At 36.9% G+C, this 23,037-nt stretch overlaps 1 protein-coding gene across 1 annotated transcript in view; it reads left to right on the top strand.

The window, feature by feature from the left end:
* Window positions 1-23,037, top strand: part of LOC101344529 (ATP-binding cassette sub-family A member 3-like) — a 233,463-nt gene that overhangs the window by 114,089 nt on the left and 96,337 nt on the right. The window contains exons 12-14 of the mRNA XM_004373452.2: window positions 9,668-9,822; window positions 17,136-17,291; window positions 17,658-17,868. Of these exons, the coding sequence (XP_004373509.1) occupies window positions 9,668-9,822; window positions 17,136-17,291; window positions 17,658-17,868 (522 nt within the window). The remainder of the gene's footprint in view (window positions 1-9,667; window positions 9,823-17,135; window positions 17,292-17,657; window positions 17,869-23,037) is intronic.

A 23,037-nucleotide genomic window follows, 5' to 3' on the forward strand; every position in this document is an offset into this window, starting at 1 on the left:
ATATATATAGTTGATAGGCTTTATATGTTTTTATTTTGGAGCACTGCATACTTTACAAGTTATCTCAGAACACACATTATATACTTCCTTCTCTGCATGTGCTCAGGCTCTTTGCTTCACTGGGAATGCCTGAATCACCTCTCTGCCTGTTTAACCCTTTCATGACCCAATTATTTTTTCCTTTTAGTTTTTTGTTGTTACTGTGTGTTTTCAGTAATGGAGGGCATGCTGAATCATTGAGTGTGTCTGAACATTTGAGAGGTAATATTGTTTTTATTTTATGCCTCATTCCACAAATCATAACCTCAGAGTCCAGAGGTACACATGTATATGCCTTGTGAACACAAATTCTACCCCCAGAGTCCAGAGATACATACGTGTACCAAATAAAAATTTTCAAAATTCATGTTTTTCCTACCAAAAATTCGGTGCTTCAGCACCACTTCATACGATATGTGAAAACAGTAATTTGTGGCACAAGCCTGTTTTTTCCGTTTCAAACTGTTATATAGGGCCCTACCTGCCGGCAGCCCGTACTACCAGTGGGATAGTAGCTTCCCAGTTAACCCCTAGAGGTACAAAAAGTGAGTGGTAGCTATATATACTGCCGGTCCTGAAAGAGTTTTAATTCCTAATCATACACTGCGATTCAGATCAAAAAGAACTTATTGGCCCCCTCATTAGCATTAATAAATCTTACCTCTGTTTGGTTCACTATGTCTCAAAGACCTAAAACAGTGTCTGGCAAATAGAGTAGGCATGGATTAAACTTGTTTAGCCAATTATTTCCTCTGCTGCTTCTATTATAAGTTATTTCAGGCAACGGTCAGGTCTTCTTGATGTTTATATATTCCACAGCAATTTATTCAGAGCAGACACTAAGTACGTGGTTGTTGAATTGAATTAACTTGAGCTTTGTGTATTCTCATAGTTCATTAATATTTCTGTTTACTGATGTATTGCTTTAAATATTTATAAAAAGCATTTTTAACTGTATAATTAATTTTTTTCTTTTTATTATGGTAAAATAAACATACACAAAATTTACCATTTTAAAGTATGCAATTGAGTGGTACTAAGTACACTGACACTGTGCAAACACCACCACCATCTATTCCACACGTTTTTCGCCATCACCGGAGGCGATCCAGTACCCATTCAGCGGTCACTCCTTGTTCCCCCCTCCACACTGCTCCTGGCAACCACTAATTAGCTGTTTCTATGGATTTACCTATTGTAAATAGTTCATATAAATGGAATCATACAATATGTGTGTTCTCTGTCTGGCTTTTTTCACTTAGGATAACGTTTTTGAGGTTCATCTATGCTGTAGCATGTGTGAGTACTTCATTCCTTTTTTTACTGAATAATATTCCATCATATAACTATGCCACAATTTGTTTAACCATTCATCTGTTGATGGACATTTGCATTGCTTCTATTTTTAGCTATTGGGAATAATGCTAATAGGAACATGCATGTACAAGTATTTGTTTGATCTGTGTTCAGTTGTTTTAGGTATATTCCTAGTGGTGGAATTGCTGGATCATATGGAACTTCTATGATTAACTTTTGGAAGAAATGCCAAACTGGTTTCCATGTGACCACACCACTTTGCATTCCCACCAGCAATGTACAAATATTCCAGTTTCTCCAGCCTCTTCAACACTTGTTGTTTTCTTTGATTATTATTATTATAGTAATCCCAGTGGGTATGAAGTGATGTCTCATTGTGTTTTTACTTGAATTTCCCTAAGAACTAATAACATTGAACATCTTTCCATGTGCTTATTGGCCACTTGTATATCTTCTTGGAGAAAGGCCTGTTGAAGTCATTTGCCTATTTTTTAACTGAGTTGTTTTGTTGTTGTTGTTGTTGTTGAGTTGTAAGTGTTCTTTATATATTCTAGAGAGTAAACTCTTATCATATATGTGATTTGCAAATATTTTCTCCTATTCTGTGAGTTGCCTTTCAGCTCTCCTGACAGTGTCCTTTCCTGCACAAAAGTTTTAATTTTGATGAAGTACAACTTATTTTAATTTTGTCGCTCATGCATTTGTTGTCATATACAAGAAACCGTTGGCAAAAGCAAGGTCATGCATATTTGTCTCTATGTTTTCTTCTGAGAGTTATAGTTTCTCCCCTTATATTTAGGTCTTTGGTCCATTTTGTGTTAATTTTTATGAATGATATAAGGTAAGGGTCCATCATCATTCTTTGCATGTAGATATACATTTACCCCTGCACCGTTTGTTAAAGAGACTATTCTTTGCCACTGAATGATCTTGGCACCTTTGTCAAAAATCAATGCATAGGTTTATTTCTAGACTCTTAATTCCAGTGCATTAATCTATAGCTCTGTCCTTATGACAGTACCACACAGTTTTGATTACTGTAGCTTTGTAGTAACTTTGAAATCTGGAAGTAGAACTCCTGCTTTTTGCTGTTCTTTTTCAAGATTGTTCTGGCTACTAGAAGTCCCTTGTAATTCTGTATGTATTTGAAGATCAGCTTTACCATATCTGCAAAAAAGCCATTGGGATCTTGATAGGGATTGAATTGGATCTTATATCATTGCAGGGAGTAACACCATTTTAGCAATCTAATCTGTGAACATAGGATGTCTTTCCATCTGTTTAGATTTTCTTTAATTTTTTTCAGCAATGTGTTTTAGTTCATTTTACATGCCTTTCACCTCCTTGGTTAAATTTATCCCTAGCTATTTATTTTGGATGCTATTGTAAATGGAATTATTTTCTAAATTTCCTTTTTGAGTTGTTCATAGCTAGTGTATAGAAAAAGAACTGATATTTGTATGTTAAACATATATCCTATAACTTTGCTGGATTTGTTTATATGCTCTAGAAGTTTTTCTTTGTAAATTCTTTGGGATTTTTGTTAAATATAGGATCATGTGATCTGTGAATAAAGATAATTTCACATTTTTCATTCTAATTAGATGCCTTTTACTTCTTTTTACTTGTCTAATAGGTCTGGCTAGAACTTCCAGTACAGTGTTGAATAGAATTGCCAACAGTGGACATCCTTGTATTGTTCCTGATCGCAGGGGGAAAGCTTTCAGTCTTTCACCACTGAATGTGATGTTAGCTGTCTATTTTTTGCTTTTGTTTTTCCACAAATGCCCTTTCTCATGTGAAGGAATGTCCTTTCTGTTCCTTGTTTGTTGAGTGTTTTTACCATGAGAGGCTGTTGGATTTTGTCAAATGCTTTTTCCACTTCAGTTAAGATGATCGTGTGTGTGTGTGTGTGTGTGTGTGTGTGTGTGTGTGTGTGTTTCCCTTCATTCTATTAGTGTGGTGTATTGTATTGATTCATCTTCATATGTTGAACCACCCTTGCATGCCTGGGATAAATCCCACTTGGTCATGATGTGTAATCATTTTAATATGCTATATGATTCAGTTTGCTAGTATTTTGTTGGAAATATTTCCATTTATATGCATAAGAGATACTGGTGTGTATTTTTGTGTGTGATATGTTTGTCTGGCTTAGGTACTAGATTAATACTGGTCTCATAAAATAAGTTAGGAAATATTTCCTCCTCTTCAGTTTTTTGGAGAACTTAGAGAAGGATTCTTGTTAATTCTTCTTTAAATGTTTGGTAGAATTGACCAGTGAGCCCATCTGGTCCACTGTTTTTCTTTGTAAGGGTGTGTTTTATTACTGATTCAGGCTCTTTATTGGTTGTAGATCTATTCAAATTTCTTAACTTCTTGAGTCATTTTTGGTCTTCTGTGTGTTTGTAAGAATTTGTCTATTTCATCTAGATTATCTAATTTGTTGGTGTGAAATTATTCATACTATTCTGTTATTATTCTTTTTATTTCTGTAAGGTAGATAATAATGTCCCTACATTCATTTCTGATTTTAGTAATCTGAGCCTTCACTGTTTTCTTCTTAATCAGTATTGCTGGAAGTTTGTCAATTGGTTGATTTTTTTCAAAGAACCACCTTTTGGTTTCCTGATACTCTGTTGTTTTACTCTGTTTTGTCTATTTCCAGTCAAATCTTTATTATTTTCTTTTTTCGGATGGTTTGGGTTTAGTTTGCTCCTCCTTACCTAGTTGCTTAAGGTGTAAAGTGGCACAGTGATTAAGAACTTGGCCGCTAACCAAAAGGTCAGCAGTTCAACCACTCCTTGGAAACCCTATGGGGCAGTTCTACCCTGTCCTGTAGGGTCGCTATGAGTAGGAATTGACTTGACGGCAACAGGTTTAAGGTGTACAGTTAGATTATGGATTTGGGTTCCTTCTTTTTTTAATATAGTCATTATCACTATAAATTTCTTTTCGAGCCCTACTTTCTATACATCTGTCTTAGTCATCTAGTGCTGCTCTAACAGAAATACCACAAGTGGATGGCTTTAATTAACAGAGAAGTTTATTCTCTCACAGTCCAGTAGGCTACAAGTCCAAATTCAAGGCATCGGCTCCAGGGGAATGCTTTATCTGTCAACTCTGGAGGAAGGTCCATGTCATCAGTCTTCCCTTGGTTTGGGAGCTTCTCTGTGCAGGAACCCCAGGTCCAAAGGACGCACTCTGCTCCCAGCACTGCTTTCATGGTGGTATGAGATTCCCATGTGTCTCTGCTCGCTTCTTTCGTTTATATCTCAAAAAAGATTGGCTTAAGACACTATCCAGTCTTGTAGACCTCATCAGTATAACCTCATCATAGTGATAGAGTTTACAACACATAAGGAAATCACATATAACTTCATCATAGTGATAGAGTTTACAACACATTAGGAAATCACTTCAGATTACAAAATGGTACATAGTCATACAATACGGGGAATCATGACCCAGCCAAATTGACAGATATTTTGGTGGGACATAATTCAATCCATGACAACATTCTATAAGTTTCCAGCCATTGTGTTTTGTTTACATTTGTCTCTAAGTATTTTCTACTTTCCTTTGTGATTTCTTCTTTGACCCCTTGGTTGTTTAAAAGTATGTTGTGTAATTTCCACTCGTTTGTGAATTTTCCAGTATTCCTTTTGTTATTGATTCCTTGTGTGCTTTCATTGTGTTTGGAGAAGTTGTGTTGTATGATTTCAGTCTTTTTAAACTTACCGAGACCTGTTTTGTGGCCTAACATATGGTCTATCCTGGAGAATGTCCATGTGCACTTGAGATGAATGTGTATTTTGCTGTCGTCAGCTTGAGTGCTCTGTTTAAGTCTGTTATGTCTAGTTGGTTTATAGTATTGTTCAAGTCCTCCATTTCCTTATTGATATTCTATTAAATGAATAATTTATGAGGTTCAGCACAAAGCTGGTTCCTATGAGGCAGGGGCTAAAGATGTCCCAAATGTCCAACTTTTCCAAGCAGCTATACCACTCCATCATCTCTAACATCAACTACTCCCACTCCCCTTAGTACTCTCCCTCCTGTCTTTGGGTTCCCTAGTTCGCTGCAATGTCTCACAAAACTCAAGAACTGTATAAAGGAAATGGCTCATGCGGTTGTGGAGGCTGGCAAGTCCCAAATTCGTGGGTCAGCATAGGCTTCTCCCTGGTCCTCAGTCTCTGCCCAAAGGCACTCAGCTTTCTTGCTCCGTGGGCTGGGAAGCCCACTGCGCCATCTCCTGCCGGTCGCTCCTGCCGGTCTCTCCTGCCAGTCTCTCCTTCCTTGGTGGTGGTAGGCTCTCCTTTCTGGTCTGGAATTCGCTCTCTTTTAAGGCAAAACTGACCAGTCCCTTTGATGGGCCATAATTATCTTATTTGCACAGCCTTGCCCAGTCACCTGGGTGGGAGTTACAAGAACATGACGAGAAAGGCCGTACTAAGTAATTCATCACACTGCATCTGTAAATATAATAATGTATATAATGTATAGTCATTCTATACATTATTGAAAGTGAGTTATTGAAGTCTGAATTTTTGCTCAATATGTAATTGTTGCATGTAATTTACAAGTAAAATTGTTAAATCTTCTTGATGTATTGACCCTTTCATCAGTATACATATGTTTTCGTTTATAACAATTTTTGACTTAAAGTCTATTGTGTCTTATATTAGTGTAGCTATTCCAGTGCATTTTTGGTTACTATTTGTGGGGAACATCTTTTTCCATTTATTTTTCTTTCAATCTAATTGTGTCTTTGGATCTGAAGTGAACCTCTTGTAGACAACATATAATTGATTCATGTATTTTTTTTAATCCATTTTCCAATCTCTCTTTTCATTGGATAATTTTAATCTCTTAACATTTAAAGTAATTACTGATAATGAAGGATTTCTGCCTTTTTACTCTTCACTGTCTATATAATTTATACAATTTTTGTTCCTCAATCCTTCCATTTCTACTTTCTTTTGTGTTTGATTTTTCCTTATGTTTCTTGCATTTATTAATTCCTTTCTAGTTTATTTTTCTACATTTTTTAAGTTATTTTCTTAGTGATTACCCAAGAGATTACAATTCCCTCTTACGTTGTTATTGTCACAAATTCCATCTTTATACGTTGTACGTCTGTAAACATAGATTTATAATGATCATTTTATGTATTTGTCTTTTAAATCATGTAGGTAAAAAAGAGAAGTTACAAACAAACCAAAATAATAATATAAAAGCATTATATTATATAAAATATAATAATATAAAAGCATTTTATATTTACCTACTTAGTTACGTTTACAGGTGTACTTTATTCTTCATTTAGCTTTGAGTTACTGTTGAGTTTCTTGTCATTTCAGCCTGAAAGACTCCCTTTAATATTTCTTGTAGGGCAAATCTGCTACTGACAAACTCCCTCAGCTTCTGTTTATCTAGGAATATCTTAATTTCTCCTTCATTTTTGAAATATTGCTTTGCTAAATACAGAATTTTTGATTGACATTTCTTTTCTTTCAACATTTTAAATGGGCCATTCCACTGTCTCTCACTTCCTTGGTGTTCTATGGAAATCAGCTATTAGTCTTAGTGAGAATCCTCTTTACATAGCAAGTTTCTTCTCTTTTGCTTTTTTCAAGATTCTCTCTTTGTTTTTAACTCTCAGCCATTTTATTATAATGAGTCTAGGTGTGGATCTTTTTGAGTTTTTCCTCATTTGAATTTGTTGAGCTTCTTGCATATGTAGGTTCATGTATTTCATCACCTTTGGGATATTTTAGACTATTGTTTCTTCCATTGTTCTTTCTGCCCCTTTCTCTTTCTTCTCTCCTTTGGGGATTCCCATAATGTGTCTGTTAGTACAGTTGATGGTATTCCACAGGTTTTTAGGCTCTATTCATTTTTCTTCATTCTTTGTTCTTTCTCAAGCAGGGATAATATCTATTGACCTGTCTTTAAGATCATTGATACTTTCTTCCGCGTGTTCAAATTTACTGTTGAGCCTTTCAGGTGAATTTTTTATTTTATTGTATATTTTTAGCTCAAGAATTTCTGTTTGGTTCCTGTTTATAATTTGTTGTTGTTGTAGGTGCCATCAAGTTCGTTCTAACTCATAGTGATCCTGTGTATGACAAACCAAAACGCTACCCAGTCCTGCGCCATCTTCACAGTCATTGCTATTTGAGTCCATTGTTGCAGCCACTGTGTCAGTCCATCTCACTGAGGGTCTTCCACTTTGTTGCTGACCCTCTACTTTACCAAGTATGATGTCCTTCTCCAGGGACTGGTCCCTCCTGATAACATGTCCAAAGTCATGAGGCGAACTCTGCTGTCCTCCCTTCTAAGGAGGATCTGGCTGTACTTCTTCCAAGACAGACTTTTTGTTCTTCTAGCAGTCCATGGTATATTTAGAATTTAATACTCTTGTTTTAAATTTTTTGGTCTACTAAGTCCATTGTCTGGGTTTCCTCAAGGATAATTTCTGTCACTTTATTTTGTTCTTTTGAATGGGCCATCCTTTCCTGTTCCCTTATATGCCTTGTGATTTTTTTAAAAACTTATAATTTGAATATTATAACGCGCTAACTCTAGAAATCAGATTCTCCCCTTTTGTAGGGTTTGCTTTTTTTTATTGATTGTTGAAGTCTGTAGTAGTCCATTTGATTACTGATGTCCCCTAAGTATTTTTGTAAAGATTTCCTTCCTTCCTGGTTGTATGTGGTCATTGAAGACTCTTCTCCTTATTTTGTGTTCAACTAGTGTTTTGACGGAGATTTCCTTGAATGCTGGCAGGGGATGAAACAAAAACAGAAGACAAAAAACCACCATTCCCAAGCCTGCGTGGATTGACTGTGTATCAGAGTACTCCTTCAGCACTTCCCAGGCTTTCACTGAGCCTAAGGATAAGCCCAAAGTGAAAAGTGTGGTGTCTTCTCGGGTATTTTCTGAGCACGCGTTTCGCCTTGGTCATGCATGTAGCTTTCTCAATACCGTCATATGTGCAGGTGCTTTTGAATGTCCTAATTTCTCAGAGAAATTCTCCCAGTTTTTGCTCCCAGGCCTGAGTCCTTCTGTTGTATGTTTCAACTGTAATCTTTTACCCCAGGCAACTGCAGGTGTTGGTTCAGCTTGCAGTTTTCTCAAGCAATGCCCATGTCTTTTCCAGCCTAAGTTCTGAGTCAGACAAAACAGAGACAAGCTCCTTGTGTCAGTCCTTTGAGAAGTCCCCAGACAGGTTAGAACAGACTTACACAATAATTTTTGAGTAAGTTCTACTTTGCTCCCTGTGGAGCCAGGTAGGAGGATCGTTCTCTGGGAATGCAGCTTTAAAGTTTTAAGGCTGCCACTAAGCCAGGGAGCCGGTGGGGATGGACAAGTAGAAAATGCCACAAAGCTTTCTTAGTGCTTTGAAGTCACCTTTTTCTTAATTCAGCATTTGCTTGTCTGCTGTAAAACTTTTACTGGTTTCCAGAGTTCTAACAAAGTCGGCTTTCCAGTTTATGCTTGTTTGGTGTTTCTGTGGCAGGACAAGAGTGTGGAGCTGCTTACACTGTGACCTTGCTTGCCATATGGTACTTTTAATAGTCATATATAACTCCTCTTAATAGCCATATAATAGTATTTTATATTAATATACTGTAGTTAGTCATTTTTTGGTTGCGTATTGAATATTTGTCTTCTATAAAGTGAAATAACCTTATTATGGACATCTTTGAATACAGTTGTCCAGTTTGGAGTATATTTTTAAATATACTTTTCAAAAATATGTTTTCATATATACTTTTTCAGTAGAATAAATAAGTCATAAGGTTTTAATGGTATTATAAATGCTTTTTCACTCATCACCAAATATTTCACCATAAAATCTGGACCATATGTCACTGTAGTGCATAAATATTATGTAAGTATTACTGTTTCTTGAGAAAAGGATCCTATCATCTGGATCTTTTTTTTTTTTGTAATTATCTACATATGGTTTACAAATACGGTAACTGGCTGATTGCAGTGCTGAAATATTGGAATACAACAAATTATTTTAATACTTTATTATCTATATAACTCATAAGCACTGTATAAAATTAGATTATATAAGTTAAAAAGCAAAGAGAAAGAAAACAAAAAGATAACTAATCCCATTACCCAGAGACAACTACTAATTTTTTCTTCCAAAACTATTTCTCTGTAGTAGATAGTGATAACTCTTTTGAGTAATCCATAAGTAGACTACAAATCTGAGGTGCTGGTTTACAATGTGTTGTTAATGTTCCCTCACCAAAGCTAAGCTTCTGTCATGTCTTCTGCTTAATTCTAGGTCTTTATCCTCCTACCAGAGGAAAGGCTTATATTAATGGATTTGACATCTCAAAGAACATGGCTCAGATTCGAAAAAGTTTGGGCTTCTGCCCACAGCATGACTTGTTGTTTAATGACTTGACACTATCAGAACACCTTTTTTTCTACTGTGTGGTGAGTTAGAGATAAGTTTGATTTTTGTTTGTTTGTTTGTTTATTTTTTAAATTATCATACAGTAAGTTTGACTTTTTTATGTGCAAATCTATGAATTCTAATACACATATAGATTAGTGTAACCAACACCACAATCAGGACACAGAACAGTTCTGTCACCCCAAAAAGCTTTCCTATGCTATTCCTTTATAGTCATACCTCTCCCCACCTATAATGCCTTGTAACAACTGATCTCTCCTCTGTCACTGTAGTTTTGTCTTTTTCAGAATGCCATGTGAATGGAGTCATGCAGTATGTAACCTTTTGAGATTGGTTTCTTTCACTCAGGATAATGCCTTTGAGATTTATCCAGGCTATTTCATGTGTCAGGAGTTTGTTCCTTTTAATTGCTGAATAGTAGCCCAGGTTTGGATGTATCACAGTTTACCAAGTGAAGGACGTTTGGGTTATTTCCAATTTTGTTGTTTATGAATAAAGCTGCTATGAATATGCATGTACATTTTATGCGGTAACATAAGTTTTCATTCCTCTAGGAATAGAAGGGGCCCTGGTGGCATAGTGGTTAAGAGCTCAGCTGCTAAGCAAAAGGTGAGCAGTTCAGATCCACCAGCTGCTCCTTGGAAACCCTGTGGGGCAGTTCTGCTCTGTCCTATAGGAACGTTAATGAGTAGGAATTGACTCGACAGCAACGGGTTTGGGTCTTTTGGTTTTACGAGTAGAATTACTGGATCTTATGGTAAGTGTTTGTTTTACTTTATAAGAAACCACCAAACTGTTTCCTAGGGTAGCTGTAGCATTTTCATGCCTAGCAGCAATGGATGAGAGTATTATCAGTATTTTTTTTTTTATTTTAGCTATTCTGATTGGTTTATAGTGGCATCTACTCATGTTTTTAATTTGCATTTCACAAATGGCTAATAAGGTTGAACAATCTTTTCATGTGCTTATTTCCCATTCTTATATCCTCTTTGAGGAAATGTTTGTTCAAGGCCTTTGCTCGTTTTTCATTTGGGTTGTTTGCTTTCTTGTTGTTGATTTTTTGAGCATTCTTTATATATTCTGGATACATATCAGTTGTTTGATAATACGGTTTTCAAATATTTTTTTCCCAAAATGAAACATGTCTTTTCATTATCTTGACAGTGTCTTTGCCAGAGCAAAAGTTTTTAATATTTATGAAGTCCAATTTATCACATTTTTCTATTATATGTCATGCTTTTGCTGTCTTTTCTAAAGAATGATACATATAAACCTAGGACAGAAGATTTTCTTCTAAAATTTTTTAGTTTTACTGTTACATTTAGAGCTATGACCTATTTTGAGTTAAAATTAAGGTTTATGGTCATATTTTACACATAATTATTCTAACACTAATTTTTTTTTTAAACACTGTTCTTTCATCCTTGCATTGCTTTTGCACAATTTATCAAAGATTAAATGGCCATATTTCTGTGGATCTATTTCTGAACTCACTTTTCTGTTCCATTGATCTATGTGCCTATCCGTTTGCAAATATCACACTGTTCTGATTACTGTACATTTATGGTAAGTGTTAAAATAACCCACTCCCATTGAGACGATTCTGACACATGGCAACTCTGCGTGTTACAGCATAGAACTACCCCATAGAGTTTTCTTGGCTGTAATCTTTACGGAAGCAGTTTGCCAAGCCTTTCTTCTGCAGAGCCACGGAGTAAGTTCAAACCGCCAACCTTTAGGTTCACCCAATTGCAAACAAATTGCGCCATCCAAGAACCTAATTTACAATAGAATAATTCTGTTTCTCCAAATTTGTTATTCTTTTTCAAAAGTAGTTTAGCTCTTCTAGCTGCTTTGCTATTCCCAGAAAAATTTTAGAATCATTTTTTCTGTATCTACAAAAGTTCTGTGATATTCATTGGTATTGCATTACGTTATCTATAGATAACTTCGGAGAGAATTGAAATTGTTATTGCCTTGAGTCTTCAAAACTTTCAACACAGTATCTCTCTCCATTAACTTAGACCTTTGATTTCTTTTCTCTGCATTTTCTAGTTTCTAGCATATAGATCCAATACCTGTTTCATTAGATTTACACATAAGTATTTATTATTTGGAGGTATTGTAAATGCATTCATAAAGTTTCAGTTTCTAGTTTTTAATTCCTTGTTCATACAAAAACGATTGATACTTGTGTGTTGACTTTTTATCCTATGACCTGCTAAGCTCAGTTATTATTTTTGTAAAGTTTTCTTTTCTTTTTTTTTTTTGTAGAGTCCCCTGGTTTTACAGATGGACAATCATATTGTCTGAGGATAGGGACAGTTTAATTTGTTTCCTGCCAATGTGTATGCCTTTTATTTCCTTTTCTTTCCTTATTTCACTGGCTAGGATCTCCAGTAAGACATTGAATATGATTAGTGAGTGTGGGCACCTTGCTTAGTTCCTGTCTCAGGACAAAAGCATTGAGTCTTTTACAATTAAAAATGTTTTTGTTTTTGTTTTTTTTTTTAGTAGATACCCTTTATCACCTTGAGGAAATTTCCTTCTGTTCCCAGTTTGCTGAGAATTTTTATCATGAATTGATTAATTTACTAATATGATTATGTAGTTTTTCTTCTTTAGACTGTTAACATGGTTTATTACAATGATTAATTTTCAAATACTAAACCAGGCTCAAATTCCTGCAGTAAACCCCACTTGGTCATGCTTTTTTATACATTGCTATATTTGATTTGATATTTTGTTCAGTACTTTTGTTGATGAGGGATATGAGTCTGTACTTTATTGTTTGTCATGTTCTGGTAGCTAGATAGTTCCAACCTCGTAAAATGAGTTGGAAAGTGTTTTCTCCTATTTTCTGGAAGAAATTATGTAGAATTGGTTTATTCTTTAAATGCTAGGTCAAATTCATCATTAAAATCATGTGAACTTCAGAGATTAGTTGGTTTTGAATGTTTTTGACTACAAATTCAATGTATTTAATCGTTACAGGAATGTTCAGGTAGTTTATTTCATCTTGGATGAGCTGTGGTACTTTGTGATTTTTGAGGAGTTGGTCCATTTCATCTAAGTTGCTGAATTCATGTGAAAAATTATTTGTAGTGTTTCTTTATTATCCTTTTAACATCTGTGGAGTCTGTAGTAATATACTCTCTCTTCTTCCTGATATTGGTAGTTTGTGTTTCTTTTTTTTGTCATTCTTCCTAGAGGTTTATCAATTTTAACAATCTTTCTAGAGACTCAACATTTGGTTTCATTGGTTTTCTATTATGTTTCAGTTTTTAATTCCATTAATTTATACTTGTATGCTTATTATTTTCTTCCTTCTACTTTTTTTTTCTTCTTTTTTCTAGTTTCTTAAGGTGGGAGCTTAGATAAATGACTTGAGGCATTTCTGATTACCAGTGTAAGCATTTATTGCTATGATTTTTCTTCTAAGCACTGTTTTAGCTGCATCCCACAAATTTTGTTATATGTTGTATTTTCATTTTTGTTCACTTCAAAATATTCTGTTTTCCTTGAGAATTCCTATATGATTCATAGATTATTTATGAATATTTTCTTTGATGGCCAAGTGATGGAAGGTTGTCTGTTTTCCTTCTGTTTTTCAGAGACCGTACTTTGTGTGATTTCAAGTTTTTAGAATTGATAAAGTTTGTTTTATTACCCAGGATATGCTGGCTGTTCTGTATACACTTGAGAAGAATGCATATTCTGCTTTTGGGTTAGAATTTTTCATAAATGTCAGCTAGATCCAGTAACTTGATGGTGTTGTCCAGTTTTCCTGTATAATTGCTTATTTCTGCCTAGTGGTTCTGTCTATTACTGAAAAAGAAAGTGTTGAAGGCTCTTACTATAGTTGTACATTTGTCTGTTTGTCATTTAATTTCAGTTTTTATTTTGTGTATTTTAAGCTCTGTTGTTAGGTGCATGCACATTTAGAATTGTTCTGTCTTCTTTGTGAAATGATTCTTTAATCAATATGTAATGTTCCTCTTTTGTCTCTGGTCATTTTCTGTGCTCTGAGTCTATTTTATCTGATATTCATATAACCATTCCAGTTTTCTTTTGATTTGTGTTTGCAGGCTACATCTTCTTCCATGATTTTACCTAAACTTACCTATATTGTTAAATTTTAAGTGAGTTTCTTGTAGACAGTGTCTAAAGTTTGGTCATTTATTATTATTATTTTATCCAGTCTGACAACTTCTGTCTTTTAATTGATGTGTTTACTCCATTACATTTAAATTAATTACCATATTTTTATGCAAATAATGCCCAACTTCTACGTTTCTTTGCCAGCCACTCCCTCCCCTTGTGAGGTATTTCCGTAAGTGCTGCTATGCCAGTTGTTGTTTTTTCATGTTGCTGTAAAAAAATAAGCATAGTGTGCTTACAAAAATACCTCCAGGCGGGGAGGGAGCAGTTAGCAAATAAACGTAGAAGGAGCATGTTAGTTGCGTAAAAATACAGTATTGATACGTTTAGGTTTAAATCTACCGTTACATTGTTTCCTGTTGGTTTTCATTGCTTTTTTGTTGTTCTTGTTGTTCCTCTTTCCCTCTCTCCAGCCTTCTTTGGGTTTATTTGAATGTTTTTTCATATCTTTTTGATTTATCCACTGTGTTTTTTTTCCATTATACCTCTTGTTTTTTTGCTTTGTTTTGTTTTTAGTGGTTGCTGTAGGGATTACAGAATACAGACGTGGGTTTTCTCAGTTATTTAGAGTCAATATTTTCTAACTTCATTTGGAATATAGAAACCTTTCAACCATGTATATTCTTTATCTTTCTCTCTTTATGCTATATTTGTTACATTAAAAACCCTTACCAGACAATGTTGCATGTTTTGTTTAAAACCATCCAGCATGTTTAAATAACTCAGTCAGAAAATAACAGTTTATTATGTTTACTCATATATTTACCATTTCTGTTGTTCTTCTAGCATTCATGATGTTCCATGTTTTCTTGTAGTATCATTTGTCTTCTGTTTGAAGAACATCCTTTATTAGTTCTTTTAGATCAATAGTTTTGTCTGAAAATACTTTTAGTTTTCCTTCATCTGAGAGTGTGTTTATTTTACCATCATTCCTTGTGGGTATTTTTCCTATAGAATTCTGGCTTAACAGATTTTTTTTTTTAATTGTTGTTTTGTTTTGTTTTTTCTTTCAGCACTTTAAAAATATTGTCCCGCTTTTTTCTGGCCTCATAATTTTTTATGAGAATTCCATAGTCATCAGAATTGTGCCACTATAGGTAATGTATCACTTTTCTCTGTATGCTCTCTCAAGATTTTTTTTTTCTTTAGTTTTCAGCCATTTGTTTACAATTTGTCTGAGTGTGGATTTCTTTGGGTTTATCCTGCAGGGATCTATTTCTTGACTATATAGGTTTGTACCTTTTACCAAGCCTGAGAAGTTTTCAGTCATTAGTCTAATATTTTAGCCATACATTCTTTCTTCTTTCCTTCTGGCACTGTGACATGAATGTTAGACCTTTTATCGTTGTCCCAAAAGTTTCTTGGACTTTGTTCATTTTTATTCAATCTTTTTCTTTCTATTGTTTAGACTGGATAATTTCTATTGATTATATTGGTTGATCTTCAACTTCATTGACCCTTTCCACTATCATTTCTATTCTACCATGAGTATATCAAATGAATTTATTTTATTTTATAGTTCTAATATTTCTACTTGCTTCTCATTTATATCTTGTATATTTTACTGATACTTGTATGTTAATATTTGTTGCAGTTACTCATTCAAATGGTTTTATAATAACTACATTAAAGTCCTTGACAGATAATGCCATCTGTATCATCTTGTCATTGATGTCTGTCAGTTGGCTTTTCCTATGTGAGTTGAAATTTTTGTGATTCTTTGTGTGCTAAGTAATTTTGGTTTGTATCCTGGACATTTTGAAAAATGTACCGTGGAACTCTACATCTTGTTTATATCCTATTTGTGGGCCATGGCTCCAGTGTCAGTTTTCAAAGTCTTTGCAGTATTAGTCCAATCTTTTCTTGCATATATGTTATTCATTGGTCACTCTGACACCTGGGTAAAGTTCTACTCATTAGCTCAAATTTTGATGTTTGATATGCTAATTAGGATTAAATCCATGTATGGAATGTCAGGGTGAGCCCATGAGTTCATAAAATTTATGGCATCACTCTCCTGCTCCTCCCTCCCTGTTATCTCACCAGTACTTTCTGGCTGCCTAGGATTCCTTTTTCAATCCTCCACCCAGAAATCACCCACTTTCATGATTGTGCCACATCTAGGGCCAAGTGGAAGGAAGACAGAGAGAGAGTAGTAAAAAGCATTGAGGTTTGACACTGTGCTCTTGGAGCTGCAGATCCACTGAAATGAAAGGAAGATTACCCTTTTTCGGATTTTTGGCTCTTTTGTGTTTTGTATTCTCATCTACTCTTCTTACATCCCTACCCCAAGACTTCTCCGGGACTTGGACACAAGAGAATGGAGGAAAATAATGGAATGGTCCCCATTCTCTCTGAGCTGTTGTTGTTAGGTGCCATCAAGTCGATTCCAACTCATAGTGACCCCATTTGACAGAGAAGAACTGCCATCATAAGGTTTTCTAGGCTGCAGTCTTTGCAGAAGCAAATAGCCAAGTCTTTCTCTCTCAGAGCTGCTGGGTGGGTTTGAACTGCCAGCCTGTCAGTTAGCAGCCAAGTGTTTAACTGTTACGCCACCAAAACTCCTTCCCTGAGCTATCGTAGTCCCCTTTTCCACTTACTGAGCCAGAACTAATAGTTTCTCCTGGATCTCATTCTGTCTTCATTACAGTGCTTATTTCCAGGCTTTGGGTTGTTTTGAGTTCAGACCAGGGGATACAGAAGGGGGAAAATGGTAAGCTCACCACTGGTTCGGTGATACTTCAAATTCTGGTGTTCTTCCTGATTCACCTGCTGATGTTTACTTTTCACAGTTTTCCATGTTTAATAGTTGAGTTTAGTGGAAGATGAAGTTGTGTGTGTGTGTGTGTGCGCGCGCACGCGCGCGCATGTGTGTTTACTTCATCTTACCTAGAAGCCAGTGATTTTTTTTTTCACTCTATGTGTTCATGTATGTCAGATGTTTTTATAAATTCTGAAAATTATTTTTTGATGAACTCTCCCTTACACATAAAAGGAATCAAGGAGAAGAAGACACTATGTAGTTGACATAAGAAGAGAGCTGGTATAAAACGTTTCTAAGGACAGAGTTACAAGAAACATATCTAGATAACTGTGTAAGAAAAGTTCTAAAGTGAGAATTTTCTAAGGTTAGAGTTAGAAGCACCATAGAAGTTCTGGCTTCTCTTTCTAGGTAAAAGGAGTACCTCGAAAGATGCATCCTATGGAAATTGACCATTTCGTGTCTGCTTTTAACCTGCTAGAAAAATATGATGAATTTTCACAGTCACTGAGTGAAGGAATGAAGCGCAAACTCTCCATCATTATAGCACTTATAGGAGGCTCCAAGGTATTGAAGGAGGAAGGGAGGGAGGGAGAAGGAAAGAGAGAGATTGATTGACCATACACAAGTGCTAAAAATGGGTCCCTGCTAGCAGGCCTAGAAAACTCAGTTGACACAAACCTGAGAGCTGATATGAATCTAACCTTCTAAAAGAAACCTTGCCAGTGATAAGCAGAGGAGATTCACATTATTGACCCACCTAATATAACATGGTTATGGGATTTGGAATTAGTCATTTTTCATAGAGTTTTTACCTCTATTTCAATCTAGACTATATTAGCTTAAATGTGTTTCCCCATGAATAGCAAGTTATCCCACTAGTAGTATAACATCAATTATCAATGGTTATGAAATTGTTCTCATGGCTTTTAGGTAGTGATACTTGATGAACCATCATCTGGCATGGATCCAGTCTCAAGGAGGGTGACCTGGGATCTCCTTCAGAAGTATAAACAGAGTCGTACCATCTTACTGTCCACTCACTGTATGGATGAAGCTGACGTCCTGGGTGACCGCATTGCCGTCATGGTCAGGGGGACCCTGCAGTGCTGTGGCTCTTCAGCCTTCCTGAAGCAAAGATATGGTCTCTCTCCTTTGATCAGTCTTAAGACACTGATACTTAATAAGTATTCTTCTAACATGATTTTCACTATTTTTTGTCTAGCTACCTATCTTAGTTACCTAGTACTAATGTAACAGAAATATCACAAGTGGGTGGCCTTAAAGAACAGAAATTCATTTTCTCACAATTCTGGACGCTAAAAGTCCAAATCAGGGTCTTGGCCATGTTGATTCCTTCTGTGAACCTCTCTCCAAGTTTCTGGTGTCTGTTGGCAATCCTTGGTGTTCCTTGGCATCTGTCTTGCCCCTGTGTGTGTGTGTGTGTCTGTGTCTGTCCTGGTCTTTTTATAATTTAGAAGTGATTAGGTTTAGGATCCATCCTATACTGGTATGGCCTCATTAATGTAACAAAGGAAAACCCTATTTCCAAATAGGATCACATTTTTTCACATCCATAGGTACAACGGCCAGGAATTCAACACATCTTTTGGGGGGACACAATTCAATCCATTACACTAACCAAAATTTCAAAGGCTTTTCAATCTGTATTATTAATTAGGTCTCAACTATTAGAATTGTTTTATAAGGCCCTTTGCAATCTGGATATTCTCTGTTTATGCTTATCACCCACCACGCATCTGTCAATTTGTCATACTCTGATGGCTTGCATGTTGCTGTGATGCTGGAAGCTGTGACACTGGTATTTCACATAGCTGCAGGGTCACCCATGGTGGACAGGTTTCAGGTGAGCTTCCAAACTAAGACAATCTAGGAAGAAGATCCTGGCAGTCTGTTTCTGAAAAAGTTGGCTAGTGAACACATTATGAATAGCAGCAGAACATCTGATATAATGCCAAATTGAGCCCCTCAGATTGGAAGGCACTCAAAATACACCTGGGGAAGAGATGCCTCCTCAAAGTAGAGTCGACCTTAATGATGTGGATGGTTAAAGCTTTCAGGACCTTCGTCTGCTAACGTGACATGAATAAAAATGATAAGAAACAGCTGCAAACATCCATTAATAATCAGAACATAGACTGGATGAAGTATGAATCTAGGAAAATTGGAAGTTGTCAAAAATGAAATGGAACGTGTAAGATTGATATCTTAGGCATTGGTGAGCTGAAATGGACTATTATTGGCCATTTTGAATCAATCATACAGTCCGCTATACCAGGAATAACAAATTGACTAGGAATGGCATCACATTCATTGTCAAAAAGAACATTTCGAGATCTATCCTGAAGTACAAAACTGTCAGTGATGGTATAATATCCATATGACTACAAGGAAGACCAGATAATTACGACTGTTATTCAAATTAACACACCAACTAGTAAGGCCAAAGATGAAGAAATTGAAGACTTTTACCAACTTCTGCAGGCTGCAATTGATTGAACATGCAATCAGGATGCATTGATAATTACTAGTGATTGGAATGTGAAAGTTGGAAACAAAGAAGAAGGGTTGGTCGTTGGAAAATAACGGCTTTGGTGATAGAAACGATGCCAGAAAGTGCATGATAGAATTTTGCAAGACCAGTGACTTCTTCATTGCAAATACCTTCTTTCAACAACATAAATGGCAACTATACATGTGGACCTTGCCAGATGGAACACACAGGAATCAAATCGACTACATCTATGGAAAGAGACAATAGAGAAGCTCAATATAATCAGTCAGATGGAGATGACACAGCCTTGCTTGCTGAAAGTGAAGAAGACTGAAGCACTTACTGATGAAGATCAAGACCATTGCCTTCAGTATGGATTACATTTCAACATAAAGAAGACAAAAATCCTCACAACTGGACCAGTAACCAATATCATGATAAACAGAAAATATTGAAGTCACAAAGGATTTCGTTTTACTTGGATCCACAATAAATGTCCATGGAAGCAGCAGTCAAGAAATCAAATGACGTATTGTACTGGGCATATCTGCTGCAAAAGACCCCTTTAAAATGTTAAAAAGCAAAGATGTCACTTTGAGGACTAAGGTGCACCTGACCCAAGCCATGGTGTTATCAGTCACCTCATATGCGTGTGAAAGCTGAACAGTGGATAAGTAAGACCAAAGAAGAATTGATGCCTTTGAATTATGATGTTGGTGAAGAATATTGAATATGCCAGAGATTGCCTGGAGAACAAACAAATCTGTCTTAGAAGAAGAAGTACAGCCAGAATGCTCCTTAGAAGCAAGGATGGCGAGACTTCGTCTAACATATTTTTGACATGTTATCAGGAGGGACCAGTCCCTGGAGAAGGACATCATGCATGGTAAAGTAGAGGGTCAGTGAAAAAGAGAAAGATCCGCAATGAGATGGGCAGACACAGTGTCTGCAACAGTGGGCTCAAACATAGCAATGATTTTGAGGATGACGCAGGACTGGGCAGTGTTTCCTTCTGTTGTACATAGGGTCACTATGAGTCAGAACCTACTCAATGGCACCTAACAACAACAATTATTGGTAAAATAGTATATAATATGTAACTAGATATAAAGAAGTATAAAACTTTGGGACATTCAGGTCCCTTCTTACAGATGCTAACTTTAAGTCTTTTTAAACTGCATTTCTTATACTTTAATAAAAAACCTAGGGGGGCCAAGATGGCGGAGTAGTCAGACGCTTCCAGTGGTCCCTCTTACAACAAAGACCCGAGAAAACAAGTGAACCAATTATATATGACAATCTAGGAGCCCTGAACATCAAAGGCAAAGTTGAGGAATCAGACTGAGTGGCAGAGGGAGGGAGAGACGGTTCAGAAGCAGCAAGGAGTTGCCAGACCTGATCCAGTGGGAGCCGGAGCCCTTCAGTCCAGATCAGCTCTGGGGTGAGTGGTGAGGAAGACAAGCTGTGGCACTCTGGAGACGTTTTCCACACTGGGAGAGACCCAGCAGCAGAGAGTCTAATTGGCCATCCAGAACCAGTGAGAAGCAGCCCTTGGTCAGTGAAAGATAAGTACTTGTGTCTGGCCTACCACATGTATCAAAAACACCTCCCTTGGGGAAAAACCTCTTTCCCATTTACCTCCCCACTCCCTGCTCTGCACTGAATCTGCACTGAGTCTGGGACCAGCTTTAGCAATTGCCGAGTCCCCTCGACCGGAAGTAGGACCCATCATGCCCCCTGGGCCATTCTCCCGGCCTTGGAGACAGAACAAATTAACCAACAGGGAAAAATAATCTGCCAGCTCCCCTAAGCCATGAACTCAGGATAGGCACAGCTCCTTTGCCTAGGCACAGGAATAAGGGGTCCCCAGACTTTGAGTACCTTTCCCCCTGCAGAGACTTGTGTGGGCCCATTTCAACAGCATAGGCCCTCATTACCACAGTACAACACGGTATATACTTGCAGTCTAACTTTAACTGTTTCAGCTGTGAAGTGGCAGGTTTGTGACATCTGACACTGCTCTGCCCATTAAGCAGGGTCTTCACCTACCCACATCAGAGGCTTGAGGACTGGTGGCTCCACTCACACCACCTAGCCACCTGCGACAGGGGCCCAAGAATAAGTAGTGTCCCCTAGTCCTTACAGCCAACAGCATTGGGTGCTCATAGTCCAGCTACAAAACCCACCCACATGCGCACTCTAGGGAACAGGGACACGCTTTCCTCCCGGACACTTGGGGGCGGCCATCAGCCCCCTGCCTTGCTCAGCCTATGACCCCCTGCTGCAGTCAGATGCTTGCGCCTAAACCAATCACTCATGCCTGTCTAGGACTGTAGGTGAGAGCCTGCACCACACACTTGGTGGCTGACTACCTGGACACCTTACCTGAATCCATACAGGAGGAGTGGGTGGACTCTTGGGCTTACATACTTAGTGGCAGTTCTGGCCACCTGGTGGCAGGATGTTGGAGCTTTGGGGGCGCCAGTGATCAGCTCACACAAGCAGCCTATTTGGGCATATCAAAACAAAACAAAACGAAGCTAGGACGCAGTAAGCAAACATAAATATAATAACTTATTGATGGCTCGGAGACAACAGTCAATATCAAATCACATAAAGAGGCACACCATTTTAACAGCGTAGGACCTCATTACCACAGCACAACTGGATATATACTTGCAGTCTAACTTTAACTGTTCCAACTTTAACTGCTTCAGCAAGTTCCCAAAATAATCAAATTTTCCAGAGGAAGAGAATTTTTTGGAATTAGTGGAGGCAGAATACAAAAGATTAATACAAAAAACCTAGGATTTGTGTTTGCTTCTTTGATGACATAGAAAATTCATGTTTTATCAGCATTCAACTCTCACTAACTACCTAGCCTTCCTGCAAAATGAGAGATTTTCTACTGAGGAAGTCTTGAGAGGATAAGATAATTAAGAAGCATATTGTGTCATGATTCCAGAACAAAGAAAAACAGTTTATGTGCTTTGTAAGTGTTATGGGTTGAATTGTATCCCCAAAACTGTGTGTTGGAATCCTAAGCCCCATACCTGTGGATGTAATCTTTTTTGGCAGTAGGGTTTTCTGTGTTGTGTTAATGAGGCCATATCAGTGTAAGGTGTGCCCTAAACCTAATCACTTCTGAGTTATAAAAAGACACATGCATGTACTTGGGAAGACAGATACAGATACCAGGGAAGATGGATTCCATGTGAGGATCACCAAGAAACACTTGGGGCTACCAAAAAGGAAGTAATAAAGATGGCCAAAACCCTGATTTGGACTTCTAGCCTCCCAAACAGAGAGAAAATTAATGTCTGTTCTTTAAAGTCACCCATTTGTGAGAGAGGCTGAATACATTCCCCTTGAGAACAGGAACAAGACAAGGATGCCCTTTATCACCGCTCCTATTTAACATTGTTCTGGAAGCCCTAGCTAGAGCAGTAAGGCAAGAAAAAAGAAATAAGGGCATCCAAATTGGTAAGGAAGAAATAAAACTGTCCCTATTTGTGGTTGATGTGATACTATACATAGAAAACCCAAAAGACTCCGCGAGAAAACTACTGGAACTAATAGAAAGATTCAGCAGAGTAACAGGATGCAAGATAAACATACAAAAATCAGTTGGATTCCTGTACACCAATAAAGAGAACAATGAAAAGGAAATCAGAAAAACAATACCATTTATAATAGCCCCTAAAAAAATAAAATACTTAGGAATAAAGCTAATCAGAGATGCAAAAGATCTTTACAAGAAAACTACAAAACGCTACTGCAAGAAACCAAAAGAGACCT

This window comes from Trichechus manatus, unplaced genomic scaffold (genome assembly GCF_000243295.1).
Source record: "Trichechus manatus latirostris isolate Lorelei unplaced genomic scaffold, TriManLat1.0 scaffold00024, whole genome shotgun sequence".
Taxonomy (NCBI): Eukaryota; Metazoa; Chordata; class Mammalia; order Sirenia; family Trichechidae; genus Trichechus; species Trichechus manatus.